The sequence below is a fragment of the Mastacembelus armatus genome, chromosome 22 (assembly GCF_900324485.2).
Source record: "Mastacembelus armatus chromosome 22, fMasArm1.2, whole genome shotgun sequence".
NCBI lineage: Eukaryota > Metazoa > Chordata > Actinopteri > Synbranchiformes > Mastacembelidae > Mastacembelus > Mastacembelus armatus.
The window spans coordinates 786,948-805,575 of record NC_046654.1 but is presented as its reverse complement, the minus strand read 5'-3'; the positions used below and the strand labels follow the sequence as shown (position 1 = coordinate 805,575).

Sequence of the window (18,628 nt, the reverse complement as noted above, 5' to 3'; positions counted from 1 at the left end):
TGATGCTGGAGGAAGATGTTTCTGCTGCTGATGAGCAGATTAGCTCTGGTTTCTTTCTGCTCTGAGAACTTTCCTGTGTGTTGCTCTGTTTTCCGTCTGATTGAGAAGACGTTCTGAAACAGTGGACACTATTTATTTTTCATTAAGGAAGGCTGATGAAGGAATTCAGCTCCGATGAATAGGCAGGCACGTGCACGCTCCCAGATACGGCCATACTTCACGGCCGTATGGGCCGACACATATGAATACAAATTAATGCATCTATGCAAGGAGACAAAGAGTAAACACAAAGAACACATGCAAATGCACAGACTGAGAGACTGTCCTCCCGGTGCTCTCGGCGCCACACCACCCAAACCATATTTGATATCATTTCACTCATTTGTATTCATACATCAAGGCGCACACACACAAACACACGCCCTCGCCCTCTCTTAGTTTCTGATCAAAGATTCTTCATCTTGTTCTTAAATAAAAGGCAACGAGGACGACTGCAGGCTGTAATTAGTACCAGAGCGTCAGACACCGACTTTCTGTGTGTGCGTGTGTGCGTGTGTGTGTGTGTGTGTCTATCTTGATGTGAGTTTGTGGATTAGTGTGTATGTGTGTGTTTTCTTGTTATTGTACTTTGATTCTTTGTCTTCTGATCAGTTTTCATGGGTTTTTTTTTGTTCAGAACAAATATCAAATCTAAACATGAAGTGTGTGTGTGTGTGTGTGTGTGTGTGTGTGTGTGTGTGTGTGTAAAATGCACATTATAGGCTAAATTATAAATACATCTCTGTGGTTTTATTTTCTGTAGAAAATGCAAAAGGACTAAAACATGACACATTTTTTCGGACGTGCGAGACATTTGAGCTTAAAACCATCACCAGTCACTGTATGAGCCAAACAAACACACACACACTTTGGAGATACCTGGATCTATGTGTAAAATAAGGTCAGAGCTGCTCTGACTCAAAAAAAACAAGACGCATCTGTTGGTGTGAAATGATGCACCATGGTAACGGCTGTCAGAAGACTCAGGACGTGCCGTGTGAATCTGTTCAGAGCGTCCGTCTCTTCGTGGTTCAGTTCTGTGGTTCTGCTCCTGAACGATCAGCGAGTCGACGAAGAAGCTCTCAGAGAAACGTCACCTGCAGATCGACTTCACACAGAGAAAATCCAGTCTGTGGACGGGTCCGGTCAGGGCCCAGGCCTGATGCCAGACATCCTGATGCCAGATGTGTTAACAGCTTCATCGGTGATTCATTGATCTGATGCTGGTTTCGGGAAAGTTGTCCACATTATTCCTGTTTATATGTCAGATTCAGTGTTAGAGTCAGATCTGCTGATTGGTGTTTACTGAGCAAAGGAGTGAAGGAAGAAGAGTCATGGGCAGGATGAGGAGGAGAGAGATTAGAGGGAGGAATCAACGACAGAAAGATGAGATGAATGGAAGGAAGGACGAGAAGAGGATGGATAGGAGGAGAGTTTTAGTATTAAAACTGAACAAATGAAGAAAGAAAAGCATAGGAAAAGAGGAGAGGTTGGTGAAGGAGACAAAAGAGTAAAGGCAAGAGATGAACGATGGACAGATAGATTAAAGTTAGAAAATGAAAAAAAGATGGATGGATAGGTGGAAATACAGAGGTGATGGAAGGAAAACAGGACTAATATGATCAGGGAGAGCAGGGGGAAGAAAGATGGAGAATTTGAAAAGAGAAAGAAATGAAATGAGAACAGAAGAAGGCTTGGATGAAAGAAGAATTGAGTAAAAACAAGGATGGAAACTAAAAAAAGAGGAAAAGAGGACGAACTGAAATATGGGAGGAAGCAAGGAAAGGGTGGAGGATAGATGCAGAGAGGTATAGCAGGATGGAGAAAGGTTTTAAAGGATGGAAGCATGAGAAGAGATGGATAGAATAAAGTTTAATAGTGAAAAAGGAGAAGAATGAAGAAGCTACAGATGGGAAGACAAAACAAGATATAAGAAGAAAATATGAGAGGACGGCTGAAGGATTTGATAGAGGAGTGATAAAAGCAAGGTTGTGGAGAAGAAAAAGGGGAGTGCAGGATGTATGGAGGGATGGATGGATGGGTGATGTGGCGGAGGTGTGGAGGCTGTTTTTGTCTCTCTACCTGTGAGGCACAGTAAATCAGAGGCAGATAAGGTAATTCTGCGAGCCGTACATCATCAGGCTGCAGACAGGTTTATGGGCAGCAGATTGGCTGTAAGGGCTGCTGATTACAATGAGAGAGAGAGGCAGAGAACGACGGAGAGAGGGAGCTGGAATATTCAAGAAGCTGCTCGGAAACGAAGCCTCGGGTCTAATAAAGTTTAACTGGTATCAGAGGTCGATACTGTGATATGAAACGCCAGATATCAGGCGCTCGCAGGTCTGTGTGTTTTTGGTTTGACAAAAAACTCTAAATTCTGTTTAATGTGTCTACAACAAAAATAAAAAAACACAAATCCAAGTAGTGAGAAACTCCTGAGCAGATTTAGTCTGAAAAACACCGAACTGAAAATGTATTAGAGTGAAAACTGTTTGGATTGAGACCAGACCAGATTTAAATGATCAGATTTGAATTATCTAAAAAAACTAGCTGAGTGAATGTATTGAAGAAAATCTGCACTGTATTAAACCTGATTTTAGTATTAATTAAAATTCATTAACCCTGAAAATAAACAAATACTAAAGTTTTGATGTATTTCTGACAAAACCCTTCTGATAAAAGCTGGATCTTATTAAATATAAATAGTGGTATCGTCTATAAATTGTTGCAGAAGAACAGCAGCTGAGTAGTTTTCATTTAAAATAAATGTAATAAAACAAACATGGAGTTTTCTCTATGATGAAATGAAGGTTTTCTGGCAGTTTAGCTGCTAAATGTCAGTGCAGGTAGTTCAGCTGTGTTTAAACCTGTAACCTGCTTTATCTTCAGTGTGTTTTTGGAGTTTTACTCTCCAGCCCCTTAATGAAGCCACGTGTGTCCGTGTTGCTGTTGCGTTTAAGGACATTTCAGGCGCTGTGTGAAATGTGTTTGTTTCCTCCCTGCTGTTGTTTTTCCATGTTTCTGGTTTTTTGTTTCTTGCTGTCGATCTGTTGCTCAGGGGCCCGGCGCTTTGGCGGTTAAACCTGCAACCTCTTGGACACATTCAGACTCCCTGTCACGCCACGCTGGATATTTTAAAACATGTTTTAGAAGCGCTAATGCCACTGGTGGTTAATTACTATTTCATGACCTCCTCCGGTAAAGAGTGCGGTCGGTGAAGTGGGAGTGGGGAAGGACACAAAACGACCGCTGAGAGACGGCTGCCGGCGCCGAGCGGCGTTACTGTATGCGGAGCGAAAGCAGAGGGTGTTGATTTAGTATTTATTCTGCACTTCATCATCTCTCCTCCGCTAATCCACTGGCTGCTGTACGCACCACTGACCACGCTGTATCGCTAACCTGTGCCTGGATCACAGAGAGGCGAGTGTGTGTGTGTGAGAGAGGGGATGATGGCTATCCCTCCATCTGAAACCTTGTTAAATATTCATTGACAATTATTCCGCTTTGACCGAGGAGTTAGATGATGCTCCTGCAGAGAGAGACTGGAAGAGAAAGTGTGTGTGTGTGTGTGAGAGAGAGAGAGAAGGCAAAGAATAATAGAAGGTTGTCTTGAAAATATTATGATAAATCACTATGGAAAATCATTAAACGAGCTGCAGACGAACCAAAAAACACACAGACTGACACTCAGGCGACGTCTAAGAGTAAAGTTACTGTGACAAACAACATGGTGGCAGTTTTTTTTGCTTCGAAACCATCAGGAGCAGGTGACAAGGAAACAGCAGCTGTAAGTCACCGGCAGCACAGAGTCACAAACAAAGCTCACAGCGGGGCCCAGGCAGCTGCAGCCGTTCAGTCAAGGTTTATTTCTGCTGATGCAAAGGCCTCGGTGGTGGTGCTTTATTTCCACCTGTCTGACCGGCACATTCGCTCTAGGTCTATATTTTACTCTACTGTTGGGTTTAGCATGTAGTTCTTGTGCTTGTGGTTGGCACCGTGTCCTCCCAGCAGCAGGTTGTGGGTCTGAACCCAGGTGGACCAGGGGCCTTTCTGTGTGGAGTCTGCATGTTGTCCCTGTGTCTGTGTGGGTTTTCTCCTCCCACAGTCCAAACACATGCAGGTCAGGATTAGGGTCTGAACCCAGGTGGACCAGGGGCCTTTCTGTGTGGAGTCTGCATGTTGTCCCTGTGTCTGTGTGGGTTTTCTCCTCCCACGGTCCAAACACATGCAGGTCAGGATTAGGGTCTGAACCCAGGTGGACCCGGGGCCTTTCTGTGTGGAGTCTGCATGTTGTCCCTGTGTCTGTGTGGGTTTTCTCCTCCCACAGTCCAAACACATGCAGGTCAGGATTAGGGTCTGAACCCAGGTGGACCCGGGGCCTTTCTGTGTGGAGTCTGCATGTTGTCCCTGTGTCTGTGTGGGTTTTCTCCTCCCACAGTCCAAACACATGCAGGTCAGGATTAGAGTCTGAACCCAGGTGGACCCGGGGCCTTTCTGTGTGGAGTCTGCATGTTGTCCCTGTGTCTGTGTGGGTTTTCTCCTCCCACAGTCCAAACACATGCAGGTCAGGATTAGGGTCTGAACCCAGGTGGACCCGGGGCCTTTCTGTGTGGAGTCTGCATGTTGTCCCTGTGTCTGTGTGGGTTTTCTCCTCCCACAGTCCAAACACATGCAGGTTCAGTTGGTTGGTGACTCTAAATTGTCTGTAGGTGTGAATGTGAGTGTTTGATTGGCTGCTGATTTGTCCAGGGGACCCACCTCTCACCCACTGCATGCTGGGATTGGGATCTCAATGGGATTAAGTAATGGATGCATGTGTGAATGTGTTATTGTAGTGTGTCATTGGCCACAGGTAGCAGGTCCAGCCTGGCAGAACGTGCTGTTACTGTGCTGCAAACCATTACAGCCAGGACTCTTGTTCTGATTCTTCATGCTGAGCAGAACTTTAGTTGTGGATCCCTGGTGGATGTGAGGCTCCACTGAACTTGTTCCTCTTCGTTAGATGTCTGAAGGAGATGTTTGTTCTCCAGTTTTTCCAGCAGATGGATCCATGTTTTAATGCAACAACCTCTTATCTATCGTCCTGTTAGTGAAAACTGTTCTGAGTCATGAACTCCAAGCTGTGTTTTGTTAATCCAAAGTACCTCCTGCCTCCTCTGAGCAGGTCCAAGTCGAGCTTTAGAGAATAAGAGATAGCAGCCATGTTAAAAACCAGAAAGATGATAAAATATTTATATTTCGGAGACACAATGTTTTAATTTTACAGTATTGCCCTAATGTGTTTGGAATTGTCCAATAAAAGTCATCCCACCCTGGAGGGCGCTCTTTATTGGGACCGTGAGGACGCCGTCGTGTTGCGCAGGTCGTCTCCGTGACAAACGCCCTCTCAGGTGTCGTTACAGCAGCTGCTAATTCCAGCCGAGCGATCTTACTGGTCGAAGTGGGTTTCCATCCCGACTAACGAGGCCGTAAAAAGCTCAGAGTCTGTTCCCGGCTGAGCGGCGAGCTCCCCTGCTAATTTGAGGTTGTTGCTTTTTTTTTTAAAATTTTTTCAATTTTTTAATTCCCCCTGGAGCCGCTGTGTGCTGTTGTCTCTGTGGCAGCCATAATAATCCTGTGAAGAAGACCCTTGGGGGCGATGGCGGCATATTGTGGCAGATGCCAACAGCTGTAAACCATTTCCATGTCACTAGTAAGAGGCTGGGTCTCTCTCTCTCTCTCTCTCTCCATTGTTCTGGTCTCATCTCTCTCTTATTTTCCTCCTTTTTGTCCTCCTCACTCTTTATCTCCGTCGAAGTCGTTATTATAAAGTCCTTAAAGTGTCAGTGAAATAATCTGCCAGTCACATCGTTTCAGTTTGTTTCCTGAACACTTCCAGAAAAAAGGTCGACTTGGTTTAACTAATTAAGCTGCACCAACCAAAGGAGAAATGATTAATACTGAGATTTTTGCGGGGCAAGTTTCTCCTCCTGGCCTCTGTATCAGTCAGTGGAGGCTGAGGTTTGTAGCGGCTGTGTCACGCGTTCATTTTGATTTATGTTCCATCTTTGATATTGAAAATAACTGGAATGGCGTCCTTGAACAGAGCAGAGTCCAGGCAGGAGGAGGAGGAGTAAAAGGAGGTGAACGTGAAGGGAGAAGCAGAATAAATAAAGAAAAGGCCCATGTAGTCGCTCTGTCCATCATGTCATGCATCACTTTTACTTCCAGACGCTCGCTGTCAAATTACATTTAATAGCTTTGAATTACGCAGAATGGACCTTAATTACCTGTAATTTACTCCCCAAAATCTTAATTCCCCTCCGCCACCCGCCACGTAAATAAACGCCACATCTAATTTGCTTGTTTTGGAGACCACACAGTGCACAGTGATGGATATGAGAAACCTTTGAATCAGCCCAAGGTAATTTGATTCTGGAGGAGCCCGCTGCATTTTTAATGATCTGAACTCAGTGAGGCATGAGCTTTTTTCCCTCCAATCCGAAGTGTCACCTGTGATACGGCCGCAGCACTTTTTTTCACCAGGACGCAGATCGATGTATATCATCTCACCGTTTGCTTTCTCCTCGCACACGTTCGGCCAAAACTGTACACACCATAAAGAAGAAATTTCATTTGTTTGAGTCTAGTGACGGCCTGTGTTGTTGTTTCAATCACTGCAACAAAACGATCGTAAGTTTCAGCCTTTCACTGTATTAACTAGTGGTTATTTAGTCAAACACAACAGTGCTTCAAAACACTATTTAGTAGATATTTGTTGCAGGAGACGGCAAATTAAAAACAAAAACAACTTAGTGCAAATGTATGAAACAATAACAAAACCTGAGTAAATACAGTTTGTCACCTTTGACCTCTTTCTAAATTCACATTCATGGCTGAAGGGTTTGTACTCGGCCCCGTTCTCGTTACCAGGGACCAGACCCGGCGATGGCAGCTCTCATGGCTCTGTCCTGGGGTTTGTGTTAATGTCTTTTAGAAAAAAAAGGGAGTGAAATGCAGAGAAGCAGCGCTTCAGCCTCTGCTTCCATTAAAACAAGACTCCACACAGCTCGTGCACACACACACACACACACACACACACACAGAAAACACACACTCCATCATGGCTATCATCGCGTCTCTCTCTCCTGCTGAGTCTGTGTTTGTGTTTCAGCAGATACTGACTTTCTTCTAAAGTTGTTTTTTTTTTAAATCATATTTGATTTCATGCATAATTAGCTCGGCCATCGGGGGGGGGCAGCATGCAGGGTGCTCTCACACACACACACACACACACATATATGGCCCAGGTCAGACAGGATACGCTCATATTGAAGGAGAATTCATAACATCTCTTCTTTGCTTGCAACTGAAGGTGCACTGCTCACCTCACCTGTGTGTGTGTGTGTGTGTGTGTGTGCGTGCGTGCGTGTGCGCAGCCCCCAGGCAGCTTCCAATTTGCTGATAGAGTAAGAGAGAGGGAGGGAGAGAGGAAGGAATGGGAGAGAAAGAGACGTCGTCTTTGCTTTGCAGGAGACTCACTCGCAGTCGGATTAAAAACTTAATTATGTTTTAAAATGATATTTTAATTAAATATGGAGGGAAGCAGAAATGGATTGGCACCAAAATAATTAATCAAACCTCAAAAAAAATAAAAAAAATTGAGTGACGTCTTTCTGCTTCGGCCAGCAGAAAATAAAGTCAGCAGGCCTGTTAGCTCGGCTGCACATTCATTTAAATCTCTGTCTCTGCCCCCCCACCAGCCACACACACACACACACACACACACACACACACACACAGAGGAGAGATTATTTCTTGCATTTCTGACAAAGACTTAGAGATGAAATTAATTATCAAATTGCCAATTGATGATCCATGTGCTCTTTGTGCTCTCCAGCTCTCGGTGTGTAATATCAGGATAATTGGGCAAATTACTTATAAATACCAGTAACTACTAATAAATACACTTGTTAGTAACATTTGCTCCTCGCATGACAGTAAACTAATGTTCAGCGTCTGGCATTTATAAAGCTGCCTTCTTTTTGGACACTGGACATGATGTCCTCATAAAGTGGATATTGTAAACATCTGTAGTTAGTGTTTACACATTTTTCTCTGCCTCACCTGTTCTCCAGCTGTGTCTCCGTAGCACAGCAGCTTGTGGACTGTTGGTTTCTCGGAGCTTGTTCGATGAAAACGACTGAAACGATAAAATGCCCGTGAACACGTCACAGCAGCAACACTGCAGAGCCAATTTCACATGACGCAGAGGTTTTTGATTCATTGTTAGCTATAGTATATATATATAGTTTATCAAACAGAGCAGCTGTGGTGTTAGCAGTTTGTAGTGTTAGCAGCTAGCTTCAGTGAAAAAAACATAACTGTACCCAAAAGGCGAAAGGACGATTCTGTTTTGACTTCTTCTGACTTCAGGTTGACCAGTCATTGTGCTTTAGTTAAACTTTCATTTGAAATACAAATGCAGTTTCTAACTAGCTGCATTAAGCTGCACTACAATCACTTATCTCTGACTTTAAATAAAGTTTGAATGCACTTTTTAAAAACTTTTTACCTATAAATATAGTGATTAAATGTATTTCAATCTAAAAATGAAATTGGGTGAAATAAATGAATGTTCTCTATAAAATATTTTATCCCTGTGTTTTCGTCATCTCTCTTCCTCTGTTCCTCAGCATCTCCTCTTTTCTCCCATCTCTTTTCTAATTCTCAGCTAGTTTTTGGGCGGATGGATGGACGAGTGGATGAATGGATGGATGGTGGGATGGGGTCGAGGAGGAGAGAGGGAGATGATAGAGGCAATCAATACTTCTAGCATTCTAATTAAAGCCTCTCGGTGGAATAAATCCATGTAATTATCAGTAAATGAAATACAAGGTCACTCCACCTGATGGAGGGATGGATGGATGGATGGAGGGATGGTTGGTGGAGAAAACAACAGGACTGCAGCACGCTCAGCTGTATGGATTCTGCTGACAGTAGACTCTACCTCTTTATTTATTCTTTGATTTGTGTCGGGGGTGAACACACAGTTGCACAAACATGTTCATTATTACAGCATGTTCCCTTCACCCTGGAACAAAGTGTTCGTCTATGAGCAGCTCTCTGAGACACAAGAACAAGGTGCCTTAGACAAAAATGCTTTCCAGGAAATCCCCTTCTTTGTTTAAAATCCCACAACTTTTCCAAAAATCTTTCAATATCCTTCGTTTCCAACAGTTTCCCAAAAACATTTCTGCCTTCCAAAGAATCTCTTTCCAAAATAATTCTTGCTTTTTGAAAATCGTCTCTTTATGAGCAGTAAATGTTCTTGATTTTAGAAGTCGTCCTCACATTCCCCGACATGACACTGACGGAGAAGTACACATACAGTAGAAGTACAACATTTCCCGACAGTAGTAGTACACACTGATTTAAAAAAAAAAAATGCATGGACACAACATATAGTCTAAACATTTACATTTACATTCAGGAAAACACACATGCAAAACACCCATTCCTGCACACACACTCTGACGTTTAGTTGTGATGGTTATGGTTAGAGTGAGGGAGTGTCCTCACAAAGATAGAAGTAAAAGTACATGTTGTACATGTTATTTTAAAGAAAACCACCTTCTCTGCAGCGTCTAGAGGATTCTCAGACTCAGATGAATTGACAGAGAAGATAAACACTAAATAAATGACTGAAACTGCTGGAGACTTGTTTTCCATCCCTCCTCCTCTTTCTTCCTCTTTTCCCTCCACCCTCTGCCTCACATTTACCCATCCACCATCGTTCCTTTAGTATTTGGCAGCACTTTGCTTCGTTCACCTCTGAAACCAACCTGGGTCTGTGTGTGTGTGTGTGTGTGATTGTTTGTCTGGGGTGTGTGTGTGTGTGTGTGTGTGCTGTTTTGATAAATAGAAACACAATAGAATACAATAAAGTGAGTCTGACCTTGTCTGTCATCCAGCATTTCTGAGCCAATCATCTATAACCAATAAACTGTGTTGTAGTTCTCAGTCTTCTCAGTGTGTGTGTGTGTCTGTGTGTGTGTGTGTGTGTGTGTGTGTGTGTGTGTGTGCGTGCAGGAACTCCAGAAATGTTATTGATTTTCAGGTGATCATCATTTTCTCTCCGCTCTCTGTTTGGGCTGTTTGATGTTTTTTCTTAATAGTGTTTTTGGTCTGCATCACTAAAGCATGCTGGGAGATCAGGCTAATTTAGCACAGACACATGTCGTGTGTGTCTGTGTGTGTGTGTGTGTGTGTGTGTGTGTAGTCAAGTTATTTTACAGTAAAAATCTCCAATGTTTGGAGGAAGGACAAACTGTGACTGCTGAGGTGCCGCTGAGCAACAGGTGACCCCAACACTCACACATTTCATTTTAAAAAAAATGATGGACCCGATGCAAATGGACTGAGGGTAGATCCCCTGATCCCCTGATCACCTGATCCCCTGATCCCCTGATCCCCTGATCCCCTGATCCCCTGATCCCCTGATCCCCTGATCCCCTGATCCCCTGATCACCTGATCCAAAGTGCAGTCAACCCAAACAGGCGGGTACAGAGAGAGAGAGACGTTCAACCATGTGATTCACAATAATCAAGGAACATATACAACATATGAAGATAGAAATAAAAGCCCGACATTATAATGGAGAAGAATGTTTTTCCTCTGGTCTCTGTTCAGACTCCTGCACCTGTGTTTTAGCAAACGTGACCAGTTTTATCCCAAAACCCACATCCTGAAGTGCTGCCACAGCTGGAAGAGCATCCACTGCTGATGACACAGCAGTTTATATGAGAACTGTGTGAAAGATGATGAAGTAGAACTGAACTCCAGAACTTCAGTTTAAATAAATATGAGGTTGTTTCATGTAAAAAACTCCTCTGTCTGGAGGAACCTGTTCAGTCATCGGGCAGAAAACATCTGGAAGGTTCGTACCTGCGGTCAACCTCGCACCCAGAGCGAGGACGTGGTCTGAGGTTTGAGGAGCAGATATTTGGCAGGCGGTGGAGCCCGGTGCTGGGGGCAGGTGTTACAGCGGCTCCCATTAATGCAGCTAATTAACCAGTGTTCTAATTAACACGCAAACTGATTAGGAAATAATTAACAGCATAAAAATCTGATCTTAATAAAAAAGAGTGAGAGATGGGGTCAAGATGGCAGCACAGACAGACAGCGGGTCGCAGAGGGAAACGCAGGGCATTGTGGGAATTTCAGGCGGCGGTGGAGCCATGAGGTTTGATGTGTGTGACACCAACAGGGGAGAGTCGGTCCAAACCTGCTAAATCACCCATAGGTGTCTTTCCCTCTCCACCTGGACAGTCTGCAGACTGAGCTGTCGTTCCATCGTTTGAAGCCGAGCGTCTTGTTCTTTCCTTCCACAGCCTCATTATCCTGACTCTGTTCATTGGACCAGCCAGACCCAGTCCTGGTTCCTGCTGGGCTGGATGGTCCAAATCATGGACCCCGGTCTTTATACACACACAGTTTGTTGGAAGGACTCAGCCAAAGCTGGGACACCTGGAGGAAACTGTTTGCCTCCATCTCCAAGGCTTCATTTCCTTCTGCTGCTGCAGGAAAGATGGAAGGAAGCATCACTGCATCTCTGACATTTCACTTTCTGACACTTCACCACTTTGGACCAGTTCAGCTTCAGACCTGGACCTGAGCTGATCACAGGTCAGTCACCGCTTTAAACTACTGTGGGTGGACCCACTGTAAAAAATTAAGTTGACTGGGTGTGTGGATCCCACCTCACCGTCTGCCTGTGGAAACTTTAGGGAACAGCAGATTAATGCCACTTTTCGACTCTTGTAGTCCAACGGTTTGTTGTTTTTGTCGGACTCTGCTGATGAGAGGATGTTAGAAAATAATCTGTGTCACAGCCTGTAAGGAAACACATCCAGCCTGTCGCCCACACACACACACACACACACACACACACAGTCAGATCTGCAGCTGTTCAGTCTGATCTTCTCCTCACGTTCGTCCTGTGATGCTTCTGCTGCCACTGCTTCCTCACTCACTCAGTGTTTTCCACCTGAGGAGGGAAGGAATGGGCGAAGTGATGAAGGCTGCAGGAGGAAGAGGAGCAGTGACTGGGGGAGGGTGGTTAAGGGAGGTCAGTGGGAGAAGTGGAGCTGAGCTGCCGGTTTGATTTGAACTTCAGCAGAAACATCTGGACAAATACAAACAGCCTGAGGACAAAACACACACACACACACACACACACACACACACTCCGCCTGTAGCTCTGTTTGACAGGTGTAGCTCAGCTTCGTGTGTGTGTGTGTGTGTGTGTGTGTGTGTGTGTGTGAGACAAGGAGCCAATTGTGGACAGATTATAAATCACAGGCACATTGAAGTTTTCATGTTTTGGAAATGAAAGTGTTATTTTATTATTCTGATGTATTAACTGCAGGTTGTGTTGGTTATGATGAAGTGAAAAAATACAGATTTTAATGTTTAAATCCATGCACACACACACACACACACACCCACACACACACATGGAAAATGGGTCATGGACAAATGAATAACCACAGACGTGGTAAAGTCACATGTTTTAGTTACTGTACGTCCTGGATACATGATCCTAAATAGAATATTTTCTGTTTGTAAGCAAACCTGCTGTTTATTTACATATTTATGATTCATACGGTGTGTGTGTGTGTGTGTGTGTGTGTGAGTGAATGCTGGCAGCTGGATGCAGTCATCTCATATTCATTATTGATCCTGTATCATTACCCAGTGCTCTGCTCTCGCAAGACAAAACACTCTGTTATTGGAATATCTCACCTCCATTAATGACCTGTGACACACACACACACACACACACACACACACACGTCAATGTCACAAGAAATTAATGTTAGTTCTGGGCTCAAAAGACGAGCAACAACTTTGTTGACAGCTCACTGATTAAAATCGCAGTTTTTTGTGTCACTGCTTGTAATTTTTAACGAAATGTGTTATTGTTGGTGATTGTTGACATTTGTCACCAAAGAAGGTGCTTTACATTTGTGCTCCATCTTCTTGGTGGCAGGACCTGTAGAATTCTTAGCGTCAAGTCTGAGCCGAACAATCGGCAGAGATCGCCGAGGGGCAGGAACCGGTCACGTGACTCTGGGCATGAAGATGATCCTGCAGGATTAAAGAAACAAAGCTGAGGGGACACAAAACGCTGCTCCAGTTGGTCTGTGGCAGAGATACGACATCATATCTGGGCCTCAGTGAAGATCTATGCTAATACAGGGGGTTTCTGTGACATGATTGATTACGTGAACGATTAGCATATTGATTTATTAGCTGATGGTTGCTTCCCATGGCTGGTGTTGATGAGCATATGATGTGTTTTGGATGTTGCAGTGTGTTTAGAAGCTGCTGCTGCTGCTCAGTGCTCAGTCCTCACGGTGCCGTTTGATTGGCAGTTATAGCCCTGGGAAAACCCCAGGAGACACACACACATGCACACACACACACACACACACACACACACACACACACTGCATGGGAGATGTATTTGTGAGCATATCTAGGGATCCTGGGTAAATTGGCCCTGACATGTAAACAAAAAGCCCAAAATGACTTGATTCAGCATCAAACCGTGCAGCCAAACTCACACACACAAGCAGACCTACAGAAAAACACCAACTGGCTGCAAGTGTGTGTGTGTGTGTGTGTGTGTGTCAGGGGACAGTGTACATATTCATCAAATGAGTCTGATTCTTATTGATTCTTGTTAAACACAGGACTAGCGACACTTAAATCACACGCTTGTGATAGAAAACATGTTTGTACTTTGATTTATTTTGTCATTTTAAAGTTGCCTTGTCTAAGTAAAGTGAATTATATCAAACGATCTTATGATAATGTCGATGCAGGAGTGTGTCCACACCATCGGGGTAGAAACAGTGGCCAGATGATCGTGCTGCTGCGTGGAACAGTGTTTAGCAGAGTGACAAGATGAGAAGCTCAGTGTGTGTGGAGGTTGAACTTTGACTGGAATGTCTGGAATAATGTCTCCTCATCGTCTGCTGCGATGGTTTAATACGTGGGTGCAGCTCGTACGTTCTGCGCCTGGTGAGAGGAAACACCTCTCCACACCAGCAGGGGGCAGTAGTCTGTATTGGTGATTGAAAAAGGGACAGTGGAAGACCTATACTGCAGATATACAAAGAGTAACCAAAGCAGCGTTTGTCATTTTCACACCACAGACGGTTTCTAGCTGCTTCTAGTCCAGAACATGTCTGAGAAGAAGCTGCTGTTGGCAGGACTTGAGCGTTGGTTGGAGGAAGGAGGAAGGAAGAGGAAGAGGAGAAAAATAAGGTGAAGCCACTTTAAACAGGTGAAATCATGGAGACTACACTGACCCACTGAGCCGAACAGCCAATCGGCAAAGAGCAGGACAACAGACCAACCAGCAGCCGACTGTCGGGTTGGTGTGTTGCAGCTTTTACCTGCTCCTCTGTGTGGGTCAGATGTATAAACCGTTTCTCACAGAAATATGTACATTTTCAATTTGTTTAGATCCATGTTACAGTTCAGTAGACAGACACAATGCACACACACACACACACACACTCACTAACAGATGGAGCCATGAGTCTAGTTTGAAGAGAAATAATTTCTGACAGAAATCCTTGAAGATCCTTCAGACTGGGAAGCAGCCCAACTCATTGTGCGCACGCGTGTGTGTGTGTGTGTGTGTGTGTGTGTAACTGTACTTTGTACCTTTGTGAGGACCATTTTGAGCATATTTGGCTGCTCCTTTTTCAGACTCCTGTTTACTGGTTTCAGGGTTAAGGGTAGAATCAGGTTTAGGTTAGGGTCTAAGGAATGAGTGTCCTAACAGAGATAGAATTAGAAGTGTGTGTGTGTGTGTGTGTGTGTGTGTGTGTGTGTGTGTGTGTGTGTGTGTGTGTGTGTGTGTGTGTGTGTGTGTGTGTTGCAGTTCTCTGTCCTCAAGGCGTCCAGGAGAAATTGCTTCAGCGTGTGTGTGTTTGTGTGTGTTTCACTGCGGCTTTAGTCAGCTGGCAGATATAAAAGAACAATTACAGCTATAAGACTGTTCACTACAGGAAAGAAGAACCGACAGACTCTGAACAGACTCGGGTTTTACATGTTGGACAGTATTAATTTAATCTGCTTCTTACACATGGGAGATTTCACCCAGATGAAATGAACTTAAAGCCTGTAAATTGAAGAGCCGTGTGACTGAGAAAGCTGAAACATTTTCTTATAACGCTGAGCAGTGGTCGTGTGTGTGTGTGATTAGCGGCCCCTCAATGAACGTGATTGATTATCAGCAGCTTATGATCGTCAATCCTTCGTCGTGTCAACACGAAGACGCTGCCCCATAGATGTATGTTGCTCACTTTCACCTCTAAAATGAGTGGATTTTTAAATGTGATCTGAGGTGTAAGCTGCATGAAGGAACATATTAGCAAAGAAAAGAACAATCAAACCAACTAATGAACAACTTGACTGATTTACTGACTCAGTGACCGACTAACCAGGCAGCAAACAGCCTGCAAATGCATCGGAGAGAGAAGCGGGGAGAAGTAATGAAGGAAAGTGGAGACACATTTAGACAAAGTGCGAAACATTTTCTCTGAGAGCTTCCAGTTAGTTTCATTTCTGTAATAGCAGCACACACACACACATGCAGACAAACAAAACACAGATCCATACACACACAGACAAATAAAACATAGATCCATACACACACACACACACACACACACACACGCTGTCAGTGCTGTTGATTGTGTATTGCTGCTTTGTTTATTAGCTCTCTGATTGAGCGTCTGCCTTCCTCAGATTGGATGACCTTTCCAGATCCTTCCACAGGGTCTGCTAAGTAGATCGGACGGCGAAGGCGACACCACGACACTTTATTCAGATTGTTACCGAATGAGGAAAAAGCAGGCGGTCATATGCGTGTGTGTGTGTGTGTCTGTTTGTGTGTGTCAGTGTTTGTACACACTCCCTCTGCCTTCATTGGTTCAATTGAAGCCTCATCTCCATATAGTTTGTATGCAATTACATCTGAGCGCCGCGCTGAGTGCCTCTATATGATTGTGTCTGGATGCTGAGTGCGACTAGCTGCGGTGTGTGTGTGTGTGTGTGTGTGTGTGTGTGTGAAGAATAGTTTGGGAGAGAAGGCTCATGTTTATTGTGTGTGTGTGGAGCAATTCATGGTCAATCTGTGTGTGTGGTTTTATAGGTAATTTGTGTTAGCACAAAGTCTGACTGTGTGTGTGTGTAAACATATATATTCATATGCCTACACACGTATATATGAATGTACAACTGATTGTGTGTGTGTGTGTGTGTGTGTGTGTGTGTCAGCCGCAGGATAAGTGTGAAGTGTGTTTCCAGTGTCTTGTCGGCCGCTCGCGGGGCTTTAAAGGGCATGTCCGTCAAATCGACACGGCTGAATCTCATTCATCTGCAGCAAACAGCTAATCACACTCAGAGGAAGATGATCACACGAACACACAACTTCCTCTCACACCTGAGTCACACCTGAGTCACACCTGAGTCACACCTGAGTCACACCTGAGTCACACCTGGTTCTTCGCAGCTGAAAATACAGTTACCAGTGTGTTCTTTTTCATGTTGAGCAGCAGTAATGTGTGTAACTTTTAGTGTGGATAAATTGTACTGTTGTGTTGTCAGAGCTGGACCCGACACTGCAACAGAAAAACAAGTAATTTCCTTCTTAACTTATTTCCTTAAAATGGTTAACATTGGAATGTTTACACCAATATTGCAAATTACACAGAAATAAACTTCCTAGGTTGATGTTAGCGCCCCCTGCAGGCTGCCCTGTGCTAAAGCAGAGGTCCCGGGGTACCATTTCCTACCATACCAGTGATTGTTAAACAAACAGAATCTTTGTGGTGAAACACACCAGCCTCTGCCTCACCAAAGTCTGAATCAGCCCACATGCTCCAACCAGCTCAGGCTGTAGAAACCTAATGAGTCCTTTAGGAGAGTACTAGAAACCACTAACGTCTGTATGTCTGGCCTTGTGTCTTCCAGGCTGAGCTGATCTCCAGTCAGTGTGAAGCCCAGCGTGCAGCCCTGGAGCAGATGGCCATCAAACTGAGCAGCCTACACTACCCATCAGCCACCAGCAGGAGGCAGAGTCAGCTGGCCAGGAACAACAGGTGAGCACAGAATAAGAAAGTCCTGAGGTCACTTTGTGTTAGCTGACTTTTCCACCACCTACTGTAAATTCTTTGGTTTACTAAACAGCTTGAAAACCTAAAGAGGATCTGTTTCAGCTTCCGACATCCACCATCTTGCAGTAAAACACTCACAGTTCACCCCCTTTTATTTAACAGGGTGAACTTGGTAATAAACAGTTTTAAGCTCCAGCAGCTGCAGACCAACCTATTGGTCCATGTGGACCAGTGTCTGAGTCCACCTGCTGAGTCTCAGCCCAGTGTTCCTTCAGTTTGAGCTCTGGGTTTGGTCTCCACCACCTACTGTGGGTTTTTACAGCTGCAGCTCTGAAACAGCTGTTTCCTGACCCACTATGAGAGCGAACCCACACAGTAAAGCTGAGACTTTATCAGCTGTGGTCGTCTGTCAGGCTGCTGAGACTTAATCTGTGATAGTTTGGGGCTTTTGGGAAATGTTGTCCATTAAAGGCCACTAAAAACAGAGATCCATACATAAACCATGATGCTGCATCATCTGAGAAATAAAATCCCGTCTCCGCTGCGACAAATGGAGTAAACAGTAGAACTGTAACTGTTGAGCAGGATGATGTTGAAGGGCTGTTTGTTTTTAACGTGTCATTATAAATTAGGTTTTTATGTTTCCCTGGCAGCTCTTCCTCAGGACTGTTTAAGAGGATCCTGGACTGATTCTGTTTCTTCTTCTGACCAAAGCACAAACTCATTGTTGGTGTCATCATGAACAACTTTGGCACCGGAGTGGCTCAGACCTGTGACCAAACCAAAGCTTCTAGTACAGGCCTAGTTTTCTCTTTACTCTGCCAAAAAAACCCCCAGGATGAGGTAGAAATAAATCAAATAGAAAGTGTATGCATAATTAGGGAGATGACAAAAAAACGTAAAATATCCACTTCCCTATTTGATCTATTCTGTGTTTCTATCAGAGTTTGGCTTTGTAAGAGCATTTTCACTCTCACTGAGTTTGCTGTGTGATATTTAGCGTATTCCAGCTGCCATGGTCAGCTTCTTTCTGAAGAAGAAACAGCCTAGACAACATTTTGATGCCTCCATGGCTGAAACCAGCTGGTTGTGTTGCGCTGACTGATATTAAAGGCTGTTTAACTGTTGAGCTCACAACAACGTACACAACCTGTTGCAGCATGAAGTAAAAGAAGAGACAAAACTACTGTTATGATGGGCAGGTACAAAAACACAGTAACATTTGACTGCAAGAAGGTTCATGTACTTCACACACACACACAATTACACAAATACACACCGATATACACACACAGCACTAACGCAGCGTGGCCAGCCTCGCCTCAGCGGGCGGCACCTTTGGTCACGCTGCCTGTCGGGGTTTCATCCCCAGCTTTGAGGATCCTCCCTCTGTGGTTATCGCTCATAG

At 44.3% G+C, this 18,628-nt stretch overlaps 1 protein-coding gene across 1 annotated transcript in view; it reads left to right on the top strand.

The window, feature by feature from the left end:
• The window catches only part of akap6 (A kinase (PRKA) anchor protein 6), a 133,732-nt gene that overhangs the window by 45,678 nt on the left and 69,426 nt on the right, over positions 1–18,628 (top strand). The window contains exon 15 of the mRNA XM_026305238.1: positions 17,078–17,205. Coding sequence (XP_026161023.1) covers positions 17,078–17,205 — 128 coding nt within the window. The remainder of the gene's footprint in view (positions 1–17,077; positions 17,206–18,628) is intronic.